Source organism: Lissotriton vulgaris, chromosome 7, assembly GCF_964263255.1.
Source record: "Lissotriton vulgaris chromosome 7, aLisVul1.2, whole genome shotgun sequence".
Taxonomy (NCBI): Eukaryota; Metazoa; Chordata; class Amphibia; order Caudata; family Salamandridae; genus Lissotriton; species Lissotriton vulgaris.
In genome coordinates this window covers 1,771,939,371-1,771,957,959 of record NC_141695.1, presented here as the reverse complement: position 1 = coordinate 1,771,957,959, position 18,589 = coordinate 1,771,939,371, and the positions used below count along the sequence as shown (strand labels likewise).

At 53.7% G+C, this 18,589-nt stretch overlaps 1 protein-coding gene across 2 annotated transcripts in view; it reads right to left on the bottom strand.

Annotated features, from left to right (window-relative positions):
• LOC147706641 (uncharacterized) overlaps positions 1-18,589 on the bottom strand; it is a 173,455-nt gene that overhangs the window by 24,390 nt on the left and 130,476 nt on the right. The window contains exon 5 of one of the 2 annotated variants that reach the window (XM_086933128.1): positions 16,191-16,352. In XM_086933128.1, the coding sequence (XP_086789254.1) occupies positions 16,191-16,352 (162 nt within the window). Of the gene's footprint in view, positions 1-16,190; positions 16,356-18,589 lie in introns of both variants that reach the window. The other variant, XM_086933127.1, reaches the window with a different exon arrangement.

The window sequence follows — 18,589 nt, the reverse complement described above, 5'->3', positions numbered from 1 at the left end:
CCTGGGGAAGTGTCAAATTTGTACGGTTCCCGAGGCATAATGAGGAGAAATGTGTTAATTTCTCCTTGTTTTTTCCACTCTCCATATGTCCTTTATTCTGCAGCACTCATGGAAAGATTGAAACATCTCTTAGGATTGCTTTTCCTTCCTGCACAACAACAATCCTTCATGCAATGGAGTGACCCTTGCAACATGCTGGAAGGGTGCCTAAATTGGCGCTAGGCTTTCAAAACGGCACAAGCGCAGGCAGAAAGGACAGGAAAGCACCGTAGTGCTTAAATATCTTGCCCTTTCACCTTGGTGTAGGGGAGCCCAGCTAGTTGCATTGTTGCTCTTTCACCTCAGTGTAGTGGAGCTCAGCTAGCTGCATTGCTGCCTTTTCACCTCGGAATAGGGGAGTGCAGCTAGGTGCATTGTTGCCTTTACACCTCGGAATAGGGGAGTGCAGCTAGGTGCATTGTTGCCTTTACACCTCAGAATAGGGGAGTGCAGCTAGCTGCATTGCTGCCCTTTCACCTCAGCGTAGGGGAGCGCCGCTAGCTGCATTGCCGCCCTTTCACCTCAGTGTAGGGGAGCGCAGCAAGGTGTATTGTTGCCTTTCCTCCTCGGAATAGGGGAGTGCAGCTAGGTGCATTGTTGCCTTTTCACCTTGGTGTTGGGGAGCGCAGCTAGCTGCATTGCTGCCCTTTCACCTCAGCGTTGGGGAGCGCAGCTAGCTGCATTGCCGCCCTTTCACCTCAGTGTAGGGGAGTGCAGCTAGGTGCATTGTTGCCTTTACACCTCGGAATAGGGGAGTGCAGCTAGGTGCATTGTTGCCTTTACACCTCAGAATAGGGGAGTGCAGATAGGTGCATTGTTGCCTTTACACCTCGGAACAGGGGAGTGCAGCTAGGTGCATTGTTGCCTTTACACCTCGGAATAGGGGAGTGCAGCTAGGTGCATTGCTGCCTTTACACCTCGGAATAGGGGAGTGCAGCTAGGTGCATTGTTGCCTTTACACCTCGGAATAAGGGAGTGCAGCTAGCTGCATTGCTGCCCTTTCACCTCAGCGTAGGGGAGCGCAGCTAGCTGCATTGCTGCCTTTTCACCTCGGAATAGGGGAGTGCAGCTAGGTGCATTGTTGCCTTTACACCTCGGAATAGGGGAGTGCAGCTAGCTGCATTGCTGCCTTTTCACCTCGGAATAGGGGAGTGCAGCTAGGTGCATTGTTGCCTTTACACCTCGGAATAGGGGAGTGCAGCTAGGTGCATTGTTGCCTTTACACCTCGGAATAGGGGAGTGCAGCTAGGTGCATTGTTGCCTTTACACCTCAGAATAGGGGAGTGCAGCTAGCTGCATTGCTGCCCTTTCACCTCAGCATAGGGGAGCGCAGCTAGCTGCATTGCCGCCCTTTACCTCAGTGTAGGGGAGCGCAGCTAGGTGTATTGTTGCCTTTCCTCCTCGGAATAGGGGAGTGCAGCTAGGTGCATTGTTGCCTTTTCACCTTGGTGTTGGGGAGTGCAGCTAGCTGCATTGCTGCCCTTTCACCTCAGTGTAGGGGAGCGCAGCTAGCTGCATTGCTGCCCTTTCACCTCGGTGTAGGGGAGCGCAGTTAGCTGCATTGCTGCCCTTTCACCTCAGTGTAGGGAAGCGCAGCTAGCTGCATTGCTGCCCTATCACCTCAGCGTAGGGGAGCGCAGCTAGCTGCATTGCTGCCCTTTCACCTGGGCGTAGGGGAGCGCAGCTAGCTGCATTGCTGCCCTTTCACCTCGGTGTAGGGGAGCGCAGCTAGCTGCATTGCTGCCCTTTCACCTCAGTGTAGGGGAGCGCAGCTAGCTGCATGGCTGCCCTTTCACCTCGGAATAGGGGAGTGGAGCTAGGTGCATTGCTGCCCTTTCACCTCAGCATAGGGGAGCGCAGCTAGCTGCATTGCTGCCCTTTCACCTCGGCGTAGGGGAGCGCAGCTAGCTGCATTGCTGCACTTTCTCCTCGGTGTAGGGGAGCGCAGCTAGCTGCATTGCTGCCCTTTCACCTCGGTGTAGGGGAGCGCAGCTAGCTGCATTGCTGCCCTTTCACCCCAGCGTAGGGGAGACCAGCTAGCTGCATTGCTGCCCTTTCACCTCGGCGTAGGGGAGCGCAGCTAGCTGCATTGCTGCCCTTTCACCTCGGTGTAGGGGAGCGCAGCTAGCTGCATTGCTGCACTTTCTCCTCGGTGTAGGGGAGCGCAGCTAGCTGCATTGCTGCCCTTTCACCTCGGTGTAGGGGAGCGCAGCTAGCTGCATTGCTGCCCTTTCACCTCAGCGTAGGGGAGCGCAGCTAGCTGCATTGATGCCCTTTCACCTCGGTGTCAAGGACACAGCTAGCTGCATTGCTGCCCTTTCACCTTGGTGTAGGGGACCTCAGCTAGCTGCATTGCTGCCCTTTCACCTCGGCGTAGGGGAGTGCAGCCAGCTCCATTGCTGCCCTTTCACCTCGGTGTAGGGGAGCGCAGCTAGCTGCATTGCTGCCCTTTCATCTCGGCGTAGGGGAGCTCAACTAGCTGCATTGCTGCCCTTTCACCACAGCGTAGGGGAGCGCAGCTAGCTTCATTGCTGCCCTTTCACCTCAGCGTAGGGGTGCGCAGCTAGCTGTAATGCTGCCCTTTCACCTCAGTGTAGGGGAGCGCAGCTAGCTGCATTGCTGTCCTTTCACCTCGGAGTAGGGGAGCGCAGCTAGCTGCATTGCTGCCCTTTCACCTCAGCGTAGGGGAGCGCAGCTAGCTGCATTGCTGCCCTTTCACCTCAGCGTAGGGGAGCGCAGCTACCTGCATTGCTGCACTTTCACCTTGGTGTAGGGGAGCGCAGCTAGCTGCATAGCTGCACTTTCACCTTGGTGTAGGGGAGCGCAGCTAGCTGCATTGCTGTCCTTTCACCTCGGAGTAGGGGAGCGCAGCTAGCTACATTGCTGCCCTTTCACCTCAGCGTAGGGGAGCACAGCTAGCTGCATTGCTGCCCTTTCACCTCAGCGTAGGGGAGCGCAGCTACCTGCATTGCTGCACTTTCACCTTGGTGTAGGGGAGCGCAGCTAGCTGCATTGCTGCCCTTTCACCTCGGTGTAGGGAAGCGCAGCTAGCTGCATTGCTGCCCTTTCACCTCGGCATAGGGGAGCTCAACTAGCTGCATTGCTGCCCTTTCACCTCAGTGTAGGGGAGCGCAGCTAGCTTCATTGCTGCCCTTTCACCTCAGCGTAGGGGAGCGCAGCTAGCTGCATTGCTGTCCTTTCACCTCGGAGTAGGGGAGCGCAGCTAGCTGCATTGCTGCCCTTTCACCTCGGTGTAGGGGAGCGCAGCTAGCTGCATTGCTGCCCTTTCACCTCGGTGTAGGGGAGCGCAGCTAGCTGCATTGCTGCCCTTTCACCTCGGTGTAGGGGAGTGCAGCTAGTTGCATTGCTGCCCTTTCACCTCGGAATAGGGGAGTGCAGCTAGGTGCATTGATGCCTTTTCACCTTGGTGTAGGGTAGCGCATTTAGCTGCATTGCTGCCCTTTCACCTCGGTGTAGGGAAGCGCAGCTAGCTGCATTGCTGCCCTTTTGCCTCAGCGTAGGGGAGCGCAGCTAGCTGCATTGCTGCCCTTTCACCTCGGTGTAGGGGAGCGCAGATAGCTGCATTGCTGCCCTTTCACCGCAGCGTAGGGGAGCACAGCTAGCTGCATTGCTGCCCTTTCACCTCAGCGTAGCGGAGCGCAGCTAGCTGCATTGATGCCCTTTCACCTCGGTGTCAAGGACACAGCTAGGTGCATTGCTGCCCTTTCACCTTGGTGTAGGGTACCTCAGCTAGCTGCATTGCTGCCCTTTCACCTCGGCGTAGGGGAGTGCAGCTAGCTCCATTGCTGCCCTTTCACCTCGGTGTAGGGGAGCGCAGCTAGCTGCATTGCTGCCCTTTCACCTTGGTGTAGGGGAGCTCAACTAGCTGCATTGCTGTCCTTTCACCTCGGAGTAGGGGAGCGCAGCTAGCTGCATTGCTGCCCATTCACCTCAGCGTAGGGGAGCGCAGCTAGCTGCATTGTTGCCTTTTCACCTTGGTGTAGGGTAGCGCAGCTAGCTGCATTGCTGCCCTTTCACCTCAGCGTAGGGGAGCGCAGCTAGCTGCATTGCTGCACTTTCTCCTCGGTGTAGGGGAGCGCAGCTAGCTGCATTGCTGCCCTTTCACCTCGGTGTAGAGGAGCGCAGCTAGCTGCATTGCTGCCCTTTCACCTCAGCGTAGGGGAGCGCAGCTAGCTGCATTGCTGCCCTTTCACCTCGGTGTAGGGGAGCGCATCCAGCTGCATTGCTGCCCTTTCACCTCGGAATAGGGGAGAGCAGTTAGGTGCATTGTTGTCTTTTCACCTCGGTGTAGGGGAGTGCAGCTAGCTGCATTGCTGCCCTTTCACCTTGGCGTAGGGAGTGCAGCTAGCTCCATTGCTGCCCTTTTACCTCGGTGTAGGGGAGCACAGCTAGCTGCATTGCTGCCCTTTCACCTCAGCATAGGGGAGCTCAACTAGCTGCATTGCTGCCCTTTCACCTCAGCGTAGGGGAGCGCAGCTAGCTTCATTGCTGCCCTTTCACCTCAGCGTAGGGGAGTGCAGCTAGCTGAATTGCTGCCCATTCACCTCGGAATAGGGGAGTGCAGCTAGGTGCATTGTTGCCTTTTCACCTTGGTGTAGGAGAGCGCAGCTAGCTGCATTGCTGCCCTTTCACCTCGGTGTAGGGGAGCGCAGCTAGCTGCATTGCTGCCCTTTCACCTCGGTGTAGGGGAGCGCAGCTAGCTGCATTGCTGCCCTTTCACCTCGGTGTAGGGGAGCGCATCCAGCTGCATTGCTGCCCTTTCACCTCGGAATAGGGGAGAGCAGTTAGGTGCATTGTTGTCTTTTCACCTCGGTGTAGGGGAGTGCAGCTAGCTGCATTGCTGCCCTTTCACCTTGGCGTAGGGAGTGCAGCTAGCTCCATTGCTGCCCTTTTACCTCGGTGTAGGGGAGCGCAGCTAGCTGCATTGCTGCCCTTTCACCTCAGCATAGGGGAGCTCAACTAGCTGCATTGCTGCCCTTTCACCTCAGCGTAGGGGAGCGCAGCTAGCTTCATTGCTGCCCTTTCACCTCAGCGTAGGGGAGTGCAGCTAGCTGAATTGCTGCCCATTCACCTCGGAATAGGGGAGTGCAGCTAGGTGCATTGTTGCCTTTTCACCTTGGTGTAGGAGAGCGCAGCTAGCTGCATTGCTGCCCTTTCACCTCGGTGTAGGGGAGCGCAGCTAGCTGCATTGCTGCCCTTTCACCTCGGTGTAGGGGAGCGCAGCTAGCTGCATTGCTGCCCTTTCACCTTGGTGTAGGGGAGCGCAGCTAGCTGCATTGCTGCCCTTTCACCTTGGTGTAGGGGAGCGCAGCTAGCTGCATTGCTGCCCTTTCACCTCAGCGTAGGGGAGCGCAGCTAGCTGCATTGCTGCCCTTTCACCTCGGTCTAGGGGAGCGCAGCTAGCTGCATTGCTGCCCTTTCACCTCAGTGTAGGGGAGCGCAGTTAGCTGCATTGCTGCCCTTTCACCTCGGTGTAGGGGAGCAAAGCTAGCTGCATTGCTGCCCTTTCACCTCGGTGTAGGGGAGCGCAGCTAGCTGCATTGCTGCTCTTTCACCTCAGCGTAGGGGAGCACAGCTAGCTGCAGTGTTGCCCTTTCACCTTGGCGTAGGGGAGCTCAGCTAGCTGCATTGCTGCCCTTTCACCTTGGTGTAGGGGAGTGCAGCTAGCTGAATTGCTGCCCTTTCACCTCGGAATAGGGGAGTTCAGCTAGGTGCATTGTTGCCTTTTCACCTTGGTGTAGGGGAGCGCAGCTAGCTGCATTGCTGCCCTTTCACCTCAGCGTAGGGGAGCACTGCTAGCTGCATTGCTGCCCTTTCACCTTGGTGTAGGGGAGCTCAGCTAGCTGCATTGCTGCCCTTTCACCTTGGCGTAGGGGAGCTCAGCTAGCTGCATTGCTGCCCTTTCACCTTGGTGTAGGGGAGTGCAGCTAGCTGAATTGCTGCCCTTTCACCTCGGAATAGGGGAGTTCAGCTAGGTGCATTGTTGCCTTTTCACCTTGGTGTAGGGGAGCGCAGCTAGCTGCATTGCTGCCCTTTCACCTCGGTGTAGGGGAGCGCAGCTAGCTGCATTGCTGCCCTTTCACCTCGGTGTAGGGGAGCGCAGCTAGCTGCATTGCTGCCCTTTCACCTCGGTGTAGGGGAGTGCAGCTAGCTGCATTGCTGCCCTTTCACCTCGGAATAGGGGAGTGCAGCTAGGTGCATAGTTGCCTTTTCACCTTTGTGTAGGGGAGCGCAGCTAGCTGCATTGCTGCCCTTTCACCTCAGCGTAGGGGAGCGCAGCTAGCTGCATTGCTGCCCTTTCACTTCGGTGTAGGGGAGCGCAGCTAGCTGCATTGCTGCCCTTTCACCTCAGTGTAGGGGAGCGCAGCTAGCTGCATTGCTGCCCTTTCACCTCAGCATAGGGGAGCGCAGCTAGCTGCATTGCTGCCCTTTCACCTCAGCGTAGGGGAGCACAGCTAGCTGCATTGCTGCCCTTTCAACTCGGCGTAGGGGAGAGCAGCTAGCTGCATTGCTGCCCTTTCACCTCGGTGTAGGGGAGCGCAGCTAGCTGCATTGCTGCCCTTTCACCTCAGCGTAGGGGAGCACTGCTAGCTGCATTGCTGACCTTTCACCTCGGTGTAGGGGAGCACAGCTAGCTGCATTGCTGCCCTTTCACCTCAGCGTAGGGGAGCACAGCTAGTTGCATTGCTGCACTTTCACCACGGTGCAGGGCAGCCCAGCTACCTGCATTGCTGCCCTTTCACCTCGGTGTAGGGGAGCGCAGCTAGCTGCATTGCTGCCCTTTCACCTCAGCGTAGGGGAGCGCAGCTAGCTGCATTGTTGCCTTTTCACCTTGGTGTAGGGTAGCGCAGCTAGCTGCATTGCTGCCCTTTCACCTCAGCGTAGGGGAGCGCAGCTAGCTGCATTGCTGCACTTTCTCCTCGGTGTAGGGGAGCGCAGCTAGCTGCATTGCTGCCCTTTCACCTCAGTGTAGAGGAGCGCAGCTAGCTGCATTGCTGCCCTTTCACCTCAGCGTAGGGGAGCGCAGCTAGCTGCATTGCTGCCCTTTCACCTCGGTGTAGGGGAGCGCATCCAGCTGCATTGCTGCCCTTTCACCTCGGAATAGGGGAGAGCAGTTAGGTGCATTGTTGTCTTTTCACCTCGGTGTAGGGGAGTGCAGCTAGCTGCATTGCTGCCCTTTCACCTTGGCGTAGGGAGTGCAGCTAGCTCCATTGCTGCCCTTTTACCTCGGTGTAGGGGAGCGCAGCTAGCTGCATTGCTGCCCTTTCACCTCAGCATAGGGGAGCTCAACTAGCTGCATTGCTGCCCTTTCACCTCAGCGTAGGGGAGCGCAGCTAGCTTCATTGCTGCCCTTTCACCTCAGCGTAGGGGAGTGCAGCTAGCTGAATTGCTGCCCATTCACCTCGGAATAGGGGAGTGCAGCTAGGTGCATTGTTGCCTTTTCACCTTGGTGTAGGAGAGCGCAGCTAGCTGCATTGCTGCCCTTTCACCTCGGTGTAGGGGAGCGCAGCTAGCTGCATTGCTGCCCTTTCACCTCGGTGTAGGGGAGCGCAGCTAGCTGCATTGCTGCCCTTTCACCTTGGTGTAGGGGAGCGCAGCTAGCTGCATTGCTGCCCTTTCACCTTGGTGTAGGGGAGTGCAGCTAGCTGCATTGCTGTCCTTTCACCTCGGAATAGGGGAGTGCAGCTAGATGCATTGTTGCCTTTTCACCTTGGTGTAGGGGAGCGCAGCTAGCTGCATTGCTGCCCTTTCACCTCAGCGTAGGGGAGCGCAGCTAGCTGCATTGCTGCCCTTTCACCTCGGTCTAGGGGAGCGCAGCTAGCTGCATTGCTGCCCTTTCACCTCAGTGTAGGGGAGCGCAGTTAGCTGCATTGCTGCCATTTCACCTCGGTGTAGGGGAGCAAAGCTAGCTGCATTGCTGCCCTTTCACCTCGGTGTAGGGGACCGCAGCTAGCTGCATTGCTGCTCTTTCACCTCAGCGTAGGGGAGCGCAGCTAGCTGCAGTGTTGCCCTTTCACCTTGGCGTAGGGGAGCTCAGCTAGCTGCATTGCTGCCCTTTCACCTTGGTGTAGGGGAGTGCAGCTAGCTGAATTGCTGCCCTTTCACCTCGGAATAGGGGAGTTCAGCTAGGTGCATTGTTGCCTTTTCACCTTGGTGTAGGGGAGCGCAGCTAGCTGCATTGCTGCCCTTTCACCTCAGCGTAGGGGAGCACTGCTAGCTGCATTGCTGCCCTTTCACCTTGGTGTAGGGGAGCTTAGCTAGCTGCATTGCTGCCCTTTCACCTTGGCGTAGGGGAGCTCAGCTAGCTGCATTGCTGCCCTTTCACCTTGGTGTAGGGGAGTGCAGCTAGCTGAATTGCTGCCCTTTCACCTCGGAATAGGGGAGTTCAGCTAGGTGCATTGTTGCCTTTTCACCTTGGTGTAGGGGAGCGCAGCTAGCTGCATTGCTGCCCTTTCACCTCGGTGTAGGGGAGCGCAGCTAGCTGCATTGCTGCCCTTTCACCTCGGTGTAGGGGAGCGCAGCTAGCTGCATTGCTGCCCTTTCACCTCGGTGTAGGGGAGTGCAGCTAGCTGCATTGCTGCCCTTTCACCTCGGAATAGGGGAGTGCAGCTAGGTGCATAGTTGCCTTTTCACCTTTGTGTAGGGGAGCGCAGCTAGCTGCATTGCTGCCCTTTCACCTCAGCGTAGGGGAGCGCAGCTAGCTGCATTGCTGCCCTTTCACTTCGGTGTAGGGGAGCGCAGCTAGCTGCATTGCTGCCCTTTAACCTCAGTGTAGGGGAGCGCAGCTAGCTGCATTGCTGCCCTTTCACCTCGGTGTAGGGGAGCAAAGCTAGCTGCATTGCTGCCCTTTCACCTCGGTGTAGGGGAGCGCAGCTAGCTGCATTGCTGCCCTTTCACCTCAGCATAGGGGAGCGCAGCTAGCTGCATTGCTGCCCTTTCACCTCAGCTTAGGGGAGCACAGCTAGCTGCATTGCTGCCCTTTCAACTCGGCGTAGGGGAGCGCAGCTAGCTGCATTGCTGCCCTTTCACCTCGGTGTAGGGGAGCGCAGCTAGCTGCATTGCTGCCCTTTCACCTCAGCGTAGGGGAGCACTGCTAGCTGCATTGCTGACCTTTCACCTCGGTGTAGGGGAGCACAGCTAGCTGCATTGCTGCCCTTTCACCTCAGCGTAGGGGAGCACAGCTAGTTGCATTGCTGCACTTTCACCACGGTGCAGGGCAGCCCAGCTACCTGCATTGCTGCCCTTTCACCTCGGTGTAGGGGAGCGCAGCTAGCTGCATTGCTGCCCTTTCACCTCAGCGTAGGGGAGCACTGCTAGCTGCATTGCTGCCCTTTCACCTTGGCGTAGGGGAGCTCAGCTAGCTGAATTGCTGCCCTTTCACCTCGGTGTAGGGGAGCGCAGCTAGCTGCATTGCTGCCCTTTCACCTCGGTGTAGGGGAGCGCAGCTAGCTGCATTGCTGCCCTTTCACCTCGGTGTAGGGGAGCGCAGCTAGCTGCATTGCTGCCCTTTCACCTCAGCATAGGGGAGCCCAGCTAGTTGCATTGCTGCACTTTCACCACGGTGCAGGGCAGCCCAGCTACCTGCATTGCTGCCCTTTCACCTCGGTGTAGGGGAGCGCAGCTAGCTGCATTGCTGCCCTTTCACCTTGCTGTAGGGGAGCTCAGCTAGCTGCATTGCTTCCCTTTCACCTTGACGTAGGGGAGCTCAGCTAGCTGAGTTGCTGCCCTTTCACCTCGGAATAGGGGAGTTCAGCTAGGTGCATTGTTGCCTTTTCACCTTGGTGTAGGGGAGCGCAGCTAGCTGCATTGCTGCCCTTTCACCTCGGTGTAGGGGAGCGCAGCTAGCTGCATTGCTGCCCTTTCACCTCGGTGTAGGGGAGCGCAGCTAGCTGCATTGCTGCCCTTTCACCTCGGCGTAGGGGAGTGCAGCTAGCTGCATTGCTGCCCTTTCACCTCGGAATAGGGGAGTGCAGCTAGGTGCATTGTTGCCTTTTCACCTTTGTGTAGGAGAGCGCAGCTAGCTGCATTGCTGCCCTTTCACCTCAGCGTAGGGGAGCGCAGCTAGCTGCATTGCTGCCCTTTCACTTCGGTGTAGGGGAGCAAAGCTAGCTGCATTGCTGCCCTTTCACCTCAGCGTAGGGGAGTGCAGCTAGCTGCATTGCTGCCCTTTCACCTCGGAATAGGGGAGTGCAGCTAGGTGCATTGTTGCCTTTTCACCTTTGTGTAGGAGAGCGCAGCTAGCTGCATTGCTGCCCTTTCACCTCAGCGTAGGGGAGCGCAGCTAGCTGCATTGCTGCCCTTTCACCTCGGTGTAGGGGAGCAAAGCTAGCTGCATTGCTGCCCTTTCACCTCGGTGTAGGGGAGCGCAGCTAGCTGCATTGCTGCCCTTTCACCTCAGCGTAGGAGAGCGCAGCTAGCTGCATTGCTGCCCTTTCACCTCGGTGTAGGGGAGCGCAGCTAGCTGCATTGCTGTCCTTTCACCTCAGCGTAGGGGAGCACTGCTAGCTGCATTGCTGCCCTTTCACCTCGGTGTAGGGGAGAGCAGCTAGCTGCATTGCTGCCCTTTCACCTCAGCGTAGGGGAGCACAGCTAGTTGCATTGCTGCACTTTCACCACGGTGCAGGGCAGCCCAGCTACCTGCATTGCTGCCCTTTCACCTCGGTGTAGGGGAGCGCAGCTAGCTGCATTGCTGCCCTTTCACCTCAGCGTAGGGGAGCACTGCTAGCTGCATTGCTGCCCTTTCACCTTGGCGTAGGGGAGCTCAGCTAGCTGAATTGCTGCCCTTTCACCTCGGTGTAGGGGAGCGCAGCTAGCTGCATTGCTGCCCTTTCACCTCGGTGTAGGGGAGCGCAGCTAGCTGCATTGCTGCCCTTTCACCTCGCTGTAGGGGAGCGCAGCTAGCTGCATTGCTGCCCTTTCACCTCAGCATAGGGGAGCCCAGCTTGTTGCATTGCTGCACTTTCACCACGGTGCAGGGCAGCCCAGCTACCTGCATTGCTGCCCTTTCACCTCTGTTTAGTGGAGCGCAGCTAGCTGCATTGCTGCCCTTTCACCTCGGTGTAGGGGAGCGCAGCTAGCTGCATTGCTGCCCTTTCACCTTGCTGTAGAGGAGCTCAGCTAGCTGCATTGCTTCCCTTTCACCTTGACGTTGGGGAGCTCAGCTAGCTGAGTTGCTGCCCTTTCACCTCGGTGGTGTACAGACAAAATATCGACTCCAAAATATCGACTGGACATAATATCGAGTTTTAAATATAGACTGGACAAAATATCGACTGGACCTAATATCGACTACAAAAATATCGTTTTTCAGGTAAGTGAAGTAATATCGACTGTATAAAATATAGATAGCAAAAATATCGAATTTTTAATAATATATAATATTTTATAGTGTATTTTTATGTAATAATATGTGTGAAAAGTGTGTCTTAATGTTATAAAATATTTTATTAAATGAATTTTGTTTTTATAATAATTGCGTAATGTAATTCTGTAGCGGGTTGTGGGTTTATAGGGGAATAGGGTGGGAAGTAATTTAATAATAATTAATTAATTAATATATGTTTGTTAATATTTTTAATTAATAATTAATTGATAATTAATTAATATTAATTAGTTAATTAATTAATATAATTTTGAACATATTTTGTATTAGTAATTAATTGGTAATTAATTAATTGTAATTAGTTAATTACATTAATTAGAGTAAATTTTTAATATATATAATTTTGTGTTATTTGTAAGTAATTAATTTGGAAAAAATAATATTAATTATTAAAATAATTACAGCTAATGTGCTAATATATTTACTTTATTGTTATTGTTAATTAATAATTAATTGGCAATTAAATAATATTGATACATTTTGGGTAAAGGAGCATTTTTAGGGTTCAGGGTCAGTTTTCAGTTTTAGGGTAAAGGGGTATTTTTGGGGTTCAGGGTCAGTTTTCAGTTTTTGGGTAAAGGGGCATTTTTAGGGTTCAGGGTCAGTTTTCAGTTTTAGGGTAAAGGGGTATTTTTAGGGTTCAGGGTCAGTTTTCAGTTCATGGGTAAAGGGGTATTTTTAGGGTTCAGGGTCAGTTTTCAGTTCATGGGTAAAGGGCTATTTTTAGGGTTCAGGGTCAGTTTTCAGTTCTTGGGTAAAGGGGTATTTTTAGGGTTCAGGGTCAGTTTTCAATTTTTGGGTAAAGGGGCATTTTTAGGGTTCAGGGTCAGTTTTCAGTTTTTGGGTAAAGGGGTATTTTTAGGGTTCAGGGTCAGTTTTGGGTTTTGGGGTAAAGGGGTATTTTTAGGGTTCAGGGTCAACAAATAAGATTGTAAAAAATTATTTTTATTATTTTCATTTATTATTTAATTATTATAATTTAATTTAAGTATTTTTAAGTATATTTTAGTAATTAAAATTTAATATTAATTTAATTTAACACTGTTTTTAATAAAGTCGATATTTTTTACATCTATATTATTGTTAACGATATTTTGTACTCGATATTTTTGTACTTACCTGTTTGTAGATACAAACTCGATATTTTGACTGTCGATATTTTGTCCACGATATTTTGGCAAGTCGATATTTTGTCCCTCGATATTATTTCAGTGATCCCACCTCGGTGTAGGGGAGAGCAGCTAGCTGCATTACTGCCCTTTCACCTCGGCGTAGGGGAGCGCAGCTACCTGCATTTCTGCTCTTTCACCTCGGCGTAGGGGAGCGCAGCTACCTGCATTGCTGCCCTTTCACCTCGGTGTAGGGGAGCAAAGCTAGCTGCATGGCTGCCCTTTCACCTCGGTGTAGGGGAGTGCAGCTAGCTGCATTGCTGCCCTTTCACCTCAGCGTAGGGGAGCGCAGCTAGCTGCATTGCTGCCCTTTCACCTCGGTGTAGGGGAGCGCAGCTAGCTGCATTGCTGTCCTTTCACCTGGGAGTAGGGGAGCGCAGCTAGCTGCATTGCTGCCCTTTCACCTCGGTGTAGGGGAGGGCAGCTAGCTGCATTGCTGCCCTTTCACCTCAGCGTAGGGGAGCGCAGCTAGCTGCATTGCTGCCCTTTCACCTCGGTGTAGGGGAGCGCAGCTAGCTGCATTGCTGCCCTTTCACCTCGGTGTAGGGGAGCGCAGCTAGCTGCATTGCTGCCCTTTCACCTCAGCGTAGGGGAGCACTGCTAGCTGCATTGCTGCCCTTTCACCTCGGTGTAGGGGAGCACAGCTAGCTGCATTACTGCCCTTTCACCTCAGCGTAGGGGAGCACAGCTAGTTGCATTGCTGCACTTTCACCACGGTGCAGGGCAGCCCAGCTACCTGCATTGCTGCCCTTTCACCTCTGTTTAGTGGAGTGCAGCTAGCTGCATTGCTTCCCTTTCACCTTGGCGTAGGGGAGCTCAGCTAGCTGAATTGCTGCCCTTTCACCTCGGTGTAGGGGAGCGCAGCTAGCTGCATTGCTGCCCTTTCACCTCGGTGTAGGGGAGCGCAGCTAGCTGCATTGCTGCCCTTTCACCTCGGTGTAGGGGAGCGCAGCTAGCTGCATTGCTGCCCTTTCACCTCAGCGTAGGGGAGCCCAGCTAGTTGCATTGCTGCACTTTCACCACGGTGCAGGGCAGCCCAGCTACCTGCATTGCTGCCCTTTCACCTCTGTTTAGTGGAGCGCAGCTAGCTGCATTGCTGCCCTTTCACCTCGGTGTAGGCGAGCGCAGCTAGCTGCATTGCTGCACTTTCACCTTGCTGTAGGGGAGCTCAGCTAGCTGCATTGCTTCCCTTTCACCTTGGCGTAGGGGAGCTCAGCTAGCTGAATTGCTGCCCTTTCACCTCGGTGTAGAAAGCGCAGCTAGCTGCATTACTGCCCTTTCACCTCGGCGTAGGGGAGCCCATCTAGCTGCATTGCTGGGCTTTCACCACGGCGTAGGGGAGCGCAGCTACCTGCATTTCTGCTCTTTCACCTCGGCGTAGGGGAGCGCAGCTACCTGCATTGCTGCTCTTTTACCTCGGTATAGGGGAGCGCAGCTAGGTGCATTGCTGCCCTTTCACCTCGGTGTAGGGGAGCGCCGCTATCTGCATTGCTGCCTTTTTACCTCGGTGTAGGGGAGCGCAGCTAGCTGCATTGCTGCCCTTTCACTTCGGTGTAGGGGAGTGCAGCTAGCTGCATTGCTGCCCTTTCACCTCGGTGTAGGGGAGCGCAGCTAGCTGCATTGCTGCCCTTTCACCTCGGTGTAGGGGAGCGCAGCTAGCTGCATTGCTGCCCTTTCACCTCGGTGTAGGGGAGCGCAGCTAGCTGCATTGCTGCCCTTTCACTTCGGTGTAGGGGAGTGCAGCTAGCTGCATTGCTGCCCTTTCACCTCAGTGTAGGGGAGCGCAGCTAGCTGCATTGCTGCCTTTTCACTTCGGTGTAGGGGAGCGCAGCTAGCTGCATTGCTGGGCTTTCACCTCGGCGTAGGGGAGTGCAGCTACCTGCATTGCTGCTCTTTCACCTCGGCGTAGGGGAGCGCAGCTACCTGCATTGCTGCTCTTTCACCTCGGCGTAGGGGAGCGCAGCTACCTGCATTGCTACCCTTTCACCTCAGCGTAGGGGAGCCCAGCTAGTTGCATTGCTGCACTTTCACCACGGTGCAGGGCAGCCCAGCTACCTGCATTGCTGCCCTTTCACCTCTGTTTAGTGGAGCGCAGCTAGCTGCATTGCTGCCCTTTCACCTCGGTGTAGGGGAGCGCAGCTAGCTGCATTGCTGCCCTTTCACCTTGCTGTAGGGGAGCTCAGCTAGCTGCATTGCTTCCATTTCACCTTGGCGTAGGGGAGCTCAGCTAGCTGAATTGCTGCCCTTTCACCTCGGTGTAGGGGAGCGCAGCTAGCTGCATTACTGCCCTTTCACCTCGGCGTAGGGGAGCCCATCTAGCTGCATTGCTGGGCTTTCACCACGGCGTAGGGGAGCGCAGCTACCTGCATTTCTGCTCTTTCACCTCGGCGTAGGGGAGCGCAGCTACCTGCATTGCTGCTCTTTCACCTCGGTATAGGGGAGCGCAGCTAGGTGCATTGCTGCCCTTTCACCTCGGTGTAGGGGAGCGCAGCTATCTGCATTGCTGCCTTTTTATCTCGGTGTAGGGGAGCGCAGCTAGCTGCATTGCTGCCCTTTCACTTCGGTGTAGGGGAGTGCAGCTAGCTGCATTGCTGCCCTTTCACCTCGGTGTAGGGGAGCGCAGCTAGCTGCATTGCTGCCCTTTCACCTCGGTGTAGGGGAGCGCAGCTAGCTGCATTGCTGCCCTTTCACCTCGGTGTAGGGGAGCGCAGCTAGCTGCATTGCTGCCGTTTCACTTCGGTGTAGGGGAGTGCAGCTAGCTGCATTGCTGCCCTTTCACCTCGGTGTAGGGGAGCGCAGCTAGCTCCATTGCTGCCTTTTCACTTCGGTGTAGGGGAGTGCAGCTAGCTGCATTGCTGGGCTTTCACCTCGGCGTAGGGGAGCGCAGCTACCTGCATTGCTGCTCTTTCACCTCGGCGTAGGGGAGCGCAGCTACCTGCATTGCTGCTCTTTCACCTCAGTATAGGGGAGCGCAGCTAGGTGCATTGCTTCTCTTTCACCTCAGCATAGGGGAGTGCAGCTAGCTGAATTGCTGCCCATTCACCTCGGAATAGGGGAGTGCAGCTAGCTGCATTGCTGCGCTGCCCTACACCACAATGCCATAAATGGGGCCCAGAGTCTAGATATGAAATGCACCGAGCAGATTGCGGTGAGGCGCATGACAGGACATGACATTTGGAAGTAGTGAAAACTTTCATTGATGCTTGAAAACAAAGCTGCAGTGAATAATAAAACATAGATTTCTTAGGCTCGTGTGTTGGCGTGGTACGGGCAACATGCAGACTCACGTCGTATAACAACAATCGGGTTCGATGCTCCACAACTATTTTCATACAATTAAATTCCAGCAGGTCCATTCAGCGTTATATCATTATGAAGCTGATTAAATATGTGCCATTAAGTTGGTTAACAATAAATAACTTCTAGCACTACCAAAATACTTTGTTGAATGTGCTTTACATACACATGTACATTACATTTTCTGAACCAGCTGGCTATGAGTGCGTAGTTACTGTGCACACTAATGGGATTTTAAAAAGCTATTATTTTTTAAATCAAGATAAATCTGTTTTCCTTACTTGGTCTGTGGTTGGGGATTTTCAGATCCCTTCTTGGCGGTGGAAGAGGCTGGTTTCGGCGTCTCTTCAGCGACTTGCGATGTTTGTTGTAAAGGAGAATAGCAGCTGTGGTTAGCAGCGCTGTTCCGATGACTGCTCCAACGACTGCTCCCGCAAGGACCCCTGCTGGTGAAAAGAGAGACCGCTCATCTGCTAGAGAAGAATAACTGACAGGGGGCGCTGTCTGTAAGGAGTGTGCATGGGGGAGCACAGTGACAAGAGGCAGAGTTCACAAATATATTCATAAACCGGCGCCTGCAGGCTCACTTGGGAGCAGAGGACCTGATTAAAAATCGGCGGACAGGGTTACTTCCTCACAATGGTGACGGATATCCCGCCCTCCGAAAAATAAATCCCATTTAACTGCATCACGACGGTGACGGATCTATCCTAGCCGCCAAGATATAAATCCCAGGATATCCTACAGGATTTATATTTCTGCGAACCGGAAATCCGTCACCGTTGTAATGGAGTAACCCATCCACCGATATCTGAATGAGACCCAGAGTCACAAATGTCAATATTTTCAACAGGGCTCCTGGCCGCCGGCTGTACTACTGAATATGGAGCAGATCATGGTCAGAATACCAAGCACAACATATACATTTATATTCCTAAATCCATATCTATGCACCATGAAGCTATGTGGACTAGCACCATTCATACTTGAGGGGTGAGGTACACACTTTTTTACCTATGTCCTCGATATTAGGCATACTTCGATCTCTGAATTCAATATTTAAGGTGCACACAGAGAATTCATAATTATGACAACACACATGTGTGCAATAAAAAAAAATAATCCTTTTATCCTGGAGCTGAAAGAGAATTACTCATGTTAACAAGGGGATAACTCAGGGTGGTAATGGCTCACTACACAGACAACTGTAACACTGCACAGAGCCAGCAGAGGGAACACAACAACGGCAAACAGAACTGTAACACTGCGCATAGCCAGCAGAGGGAGCACGAACACTGCAAACAGAACTGTAACACTGCACAGAGCCATCAGAGGGAACACCAACACTACACAGACAACTGTAACTCTGCACAGAGCCAGCAGAGGGAACACAACAACGGCAAACAGAACTGTAACACTGCGCATAGCCAGCAGAGGGAGCACGAACACTGCAAACAGAACTGTAACACTGCACAGAGCCAGCAGAGGGAACACCAACACTACACAGACAACTGTAACTCTGCACAGAGCCAGCAGAGGGAACACGAACACTACACAGACAACTGTAACACTGCACAGAGCCAGCAGAGGGAACACGAACACTACACAGAGAACTGTAACACTGCGCAGAGTCAGCAGAGGGAACACTAACACTACACAGAGAACTGTAACACTGCGCAGAGTCAGCAGAGGGAACACTAACACTACACAGAGAACTGTAACACTGCGCAGAGCCAGCAGAGGGAACACGAACACTACACAGACAACTGTAACACTGTGCAGAGCCAGCAGAGGGAACACGAACACTACACAGAGAACTGTAACACTGCGCAGAGTCAGCAGAGGGAACACGAACACTACACAGAGAACTGTAACACTGCGCAGAGTCAGCAGAGGGAACACTAACACTACACAGAGAACTGTAACACTGCGCAGAGTCAGCAGAGGGAACACGAACACTACACAGACAACTGTAACACTGTGCAGAGCCAGCAGAGGGAACACGAACACTACACAGACAACTGTAACACTGTGCAGAGCCAGCAGAGGGAACAAGAACACTACACAGACAACTGTAACTCTGCACAGAGCCAGCAGAGGGAACACGAACACTACACAGAGAACTGTAACACTGCGCAGAGTCAGCAGAGGGAACACTAACACTACACAGACAACTGTAATACTGCACAGAGAAAGCAGAGGGAACACGAACATTACACAGAGAACTGTAATACTGCACAGAGCCAGCAGAGGGAACACAACAACTGCAAACAGAACTGTAACACTATGCAGAGCCAAGAACAAAACTCAGACAACTGTAACACTGCGCAGAGCCAGCAGAGGGAGCACGAACACTACACAGAGAACTGTAAAACTGCACAGACCCAGCAGAGGGGACAAAGCAACTGCGAACAGACCTGTACCACTGTGCAGAGCCAAGTACAAAACTCAGACAACTGTGACACTGCACTGAGCCAGCAGATGGAGAACAAATTCTACACTGAGAACTATAACACTGCAGAGAGCCCACAGAGGGAGCACAAACACTAAAAGCAGAACTGTAACACTGCACTTAGCCAGCAGAGGAAACACAAACACTACACAGACAACTGTAACACTGCACAGAGCCAGCAGAGGGAACACGAACACTACACAGAGAACTGTAACACTGCGCAGAGCC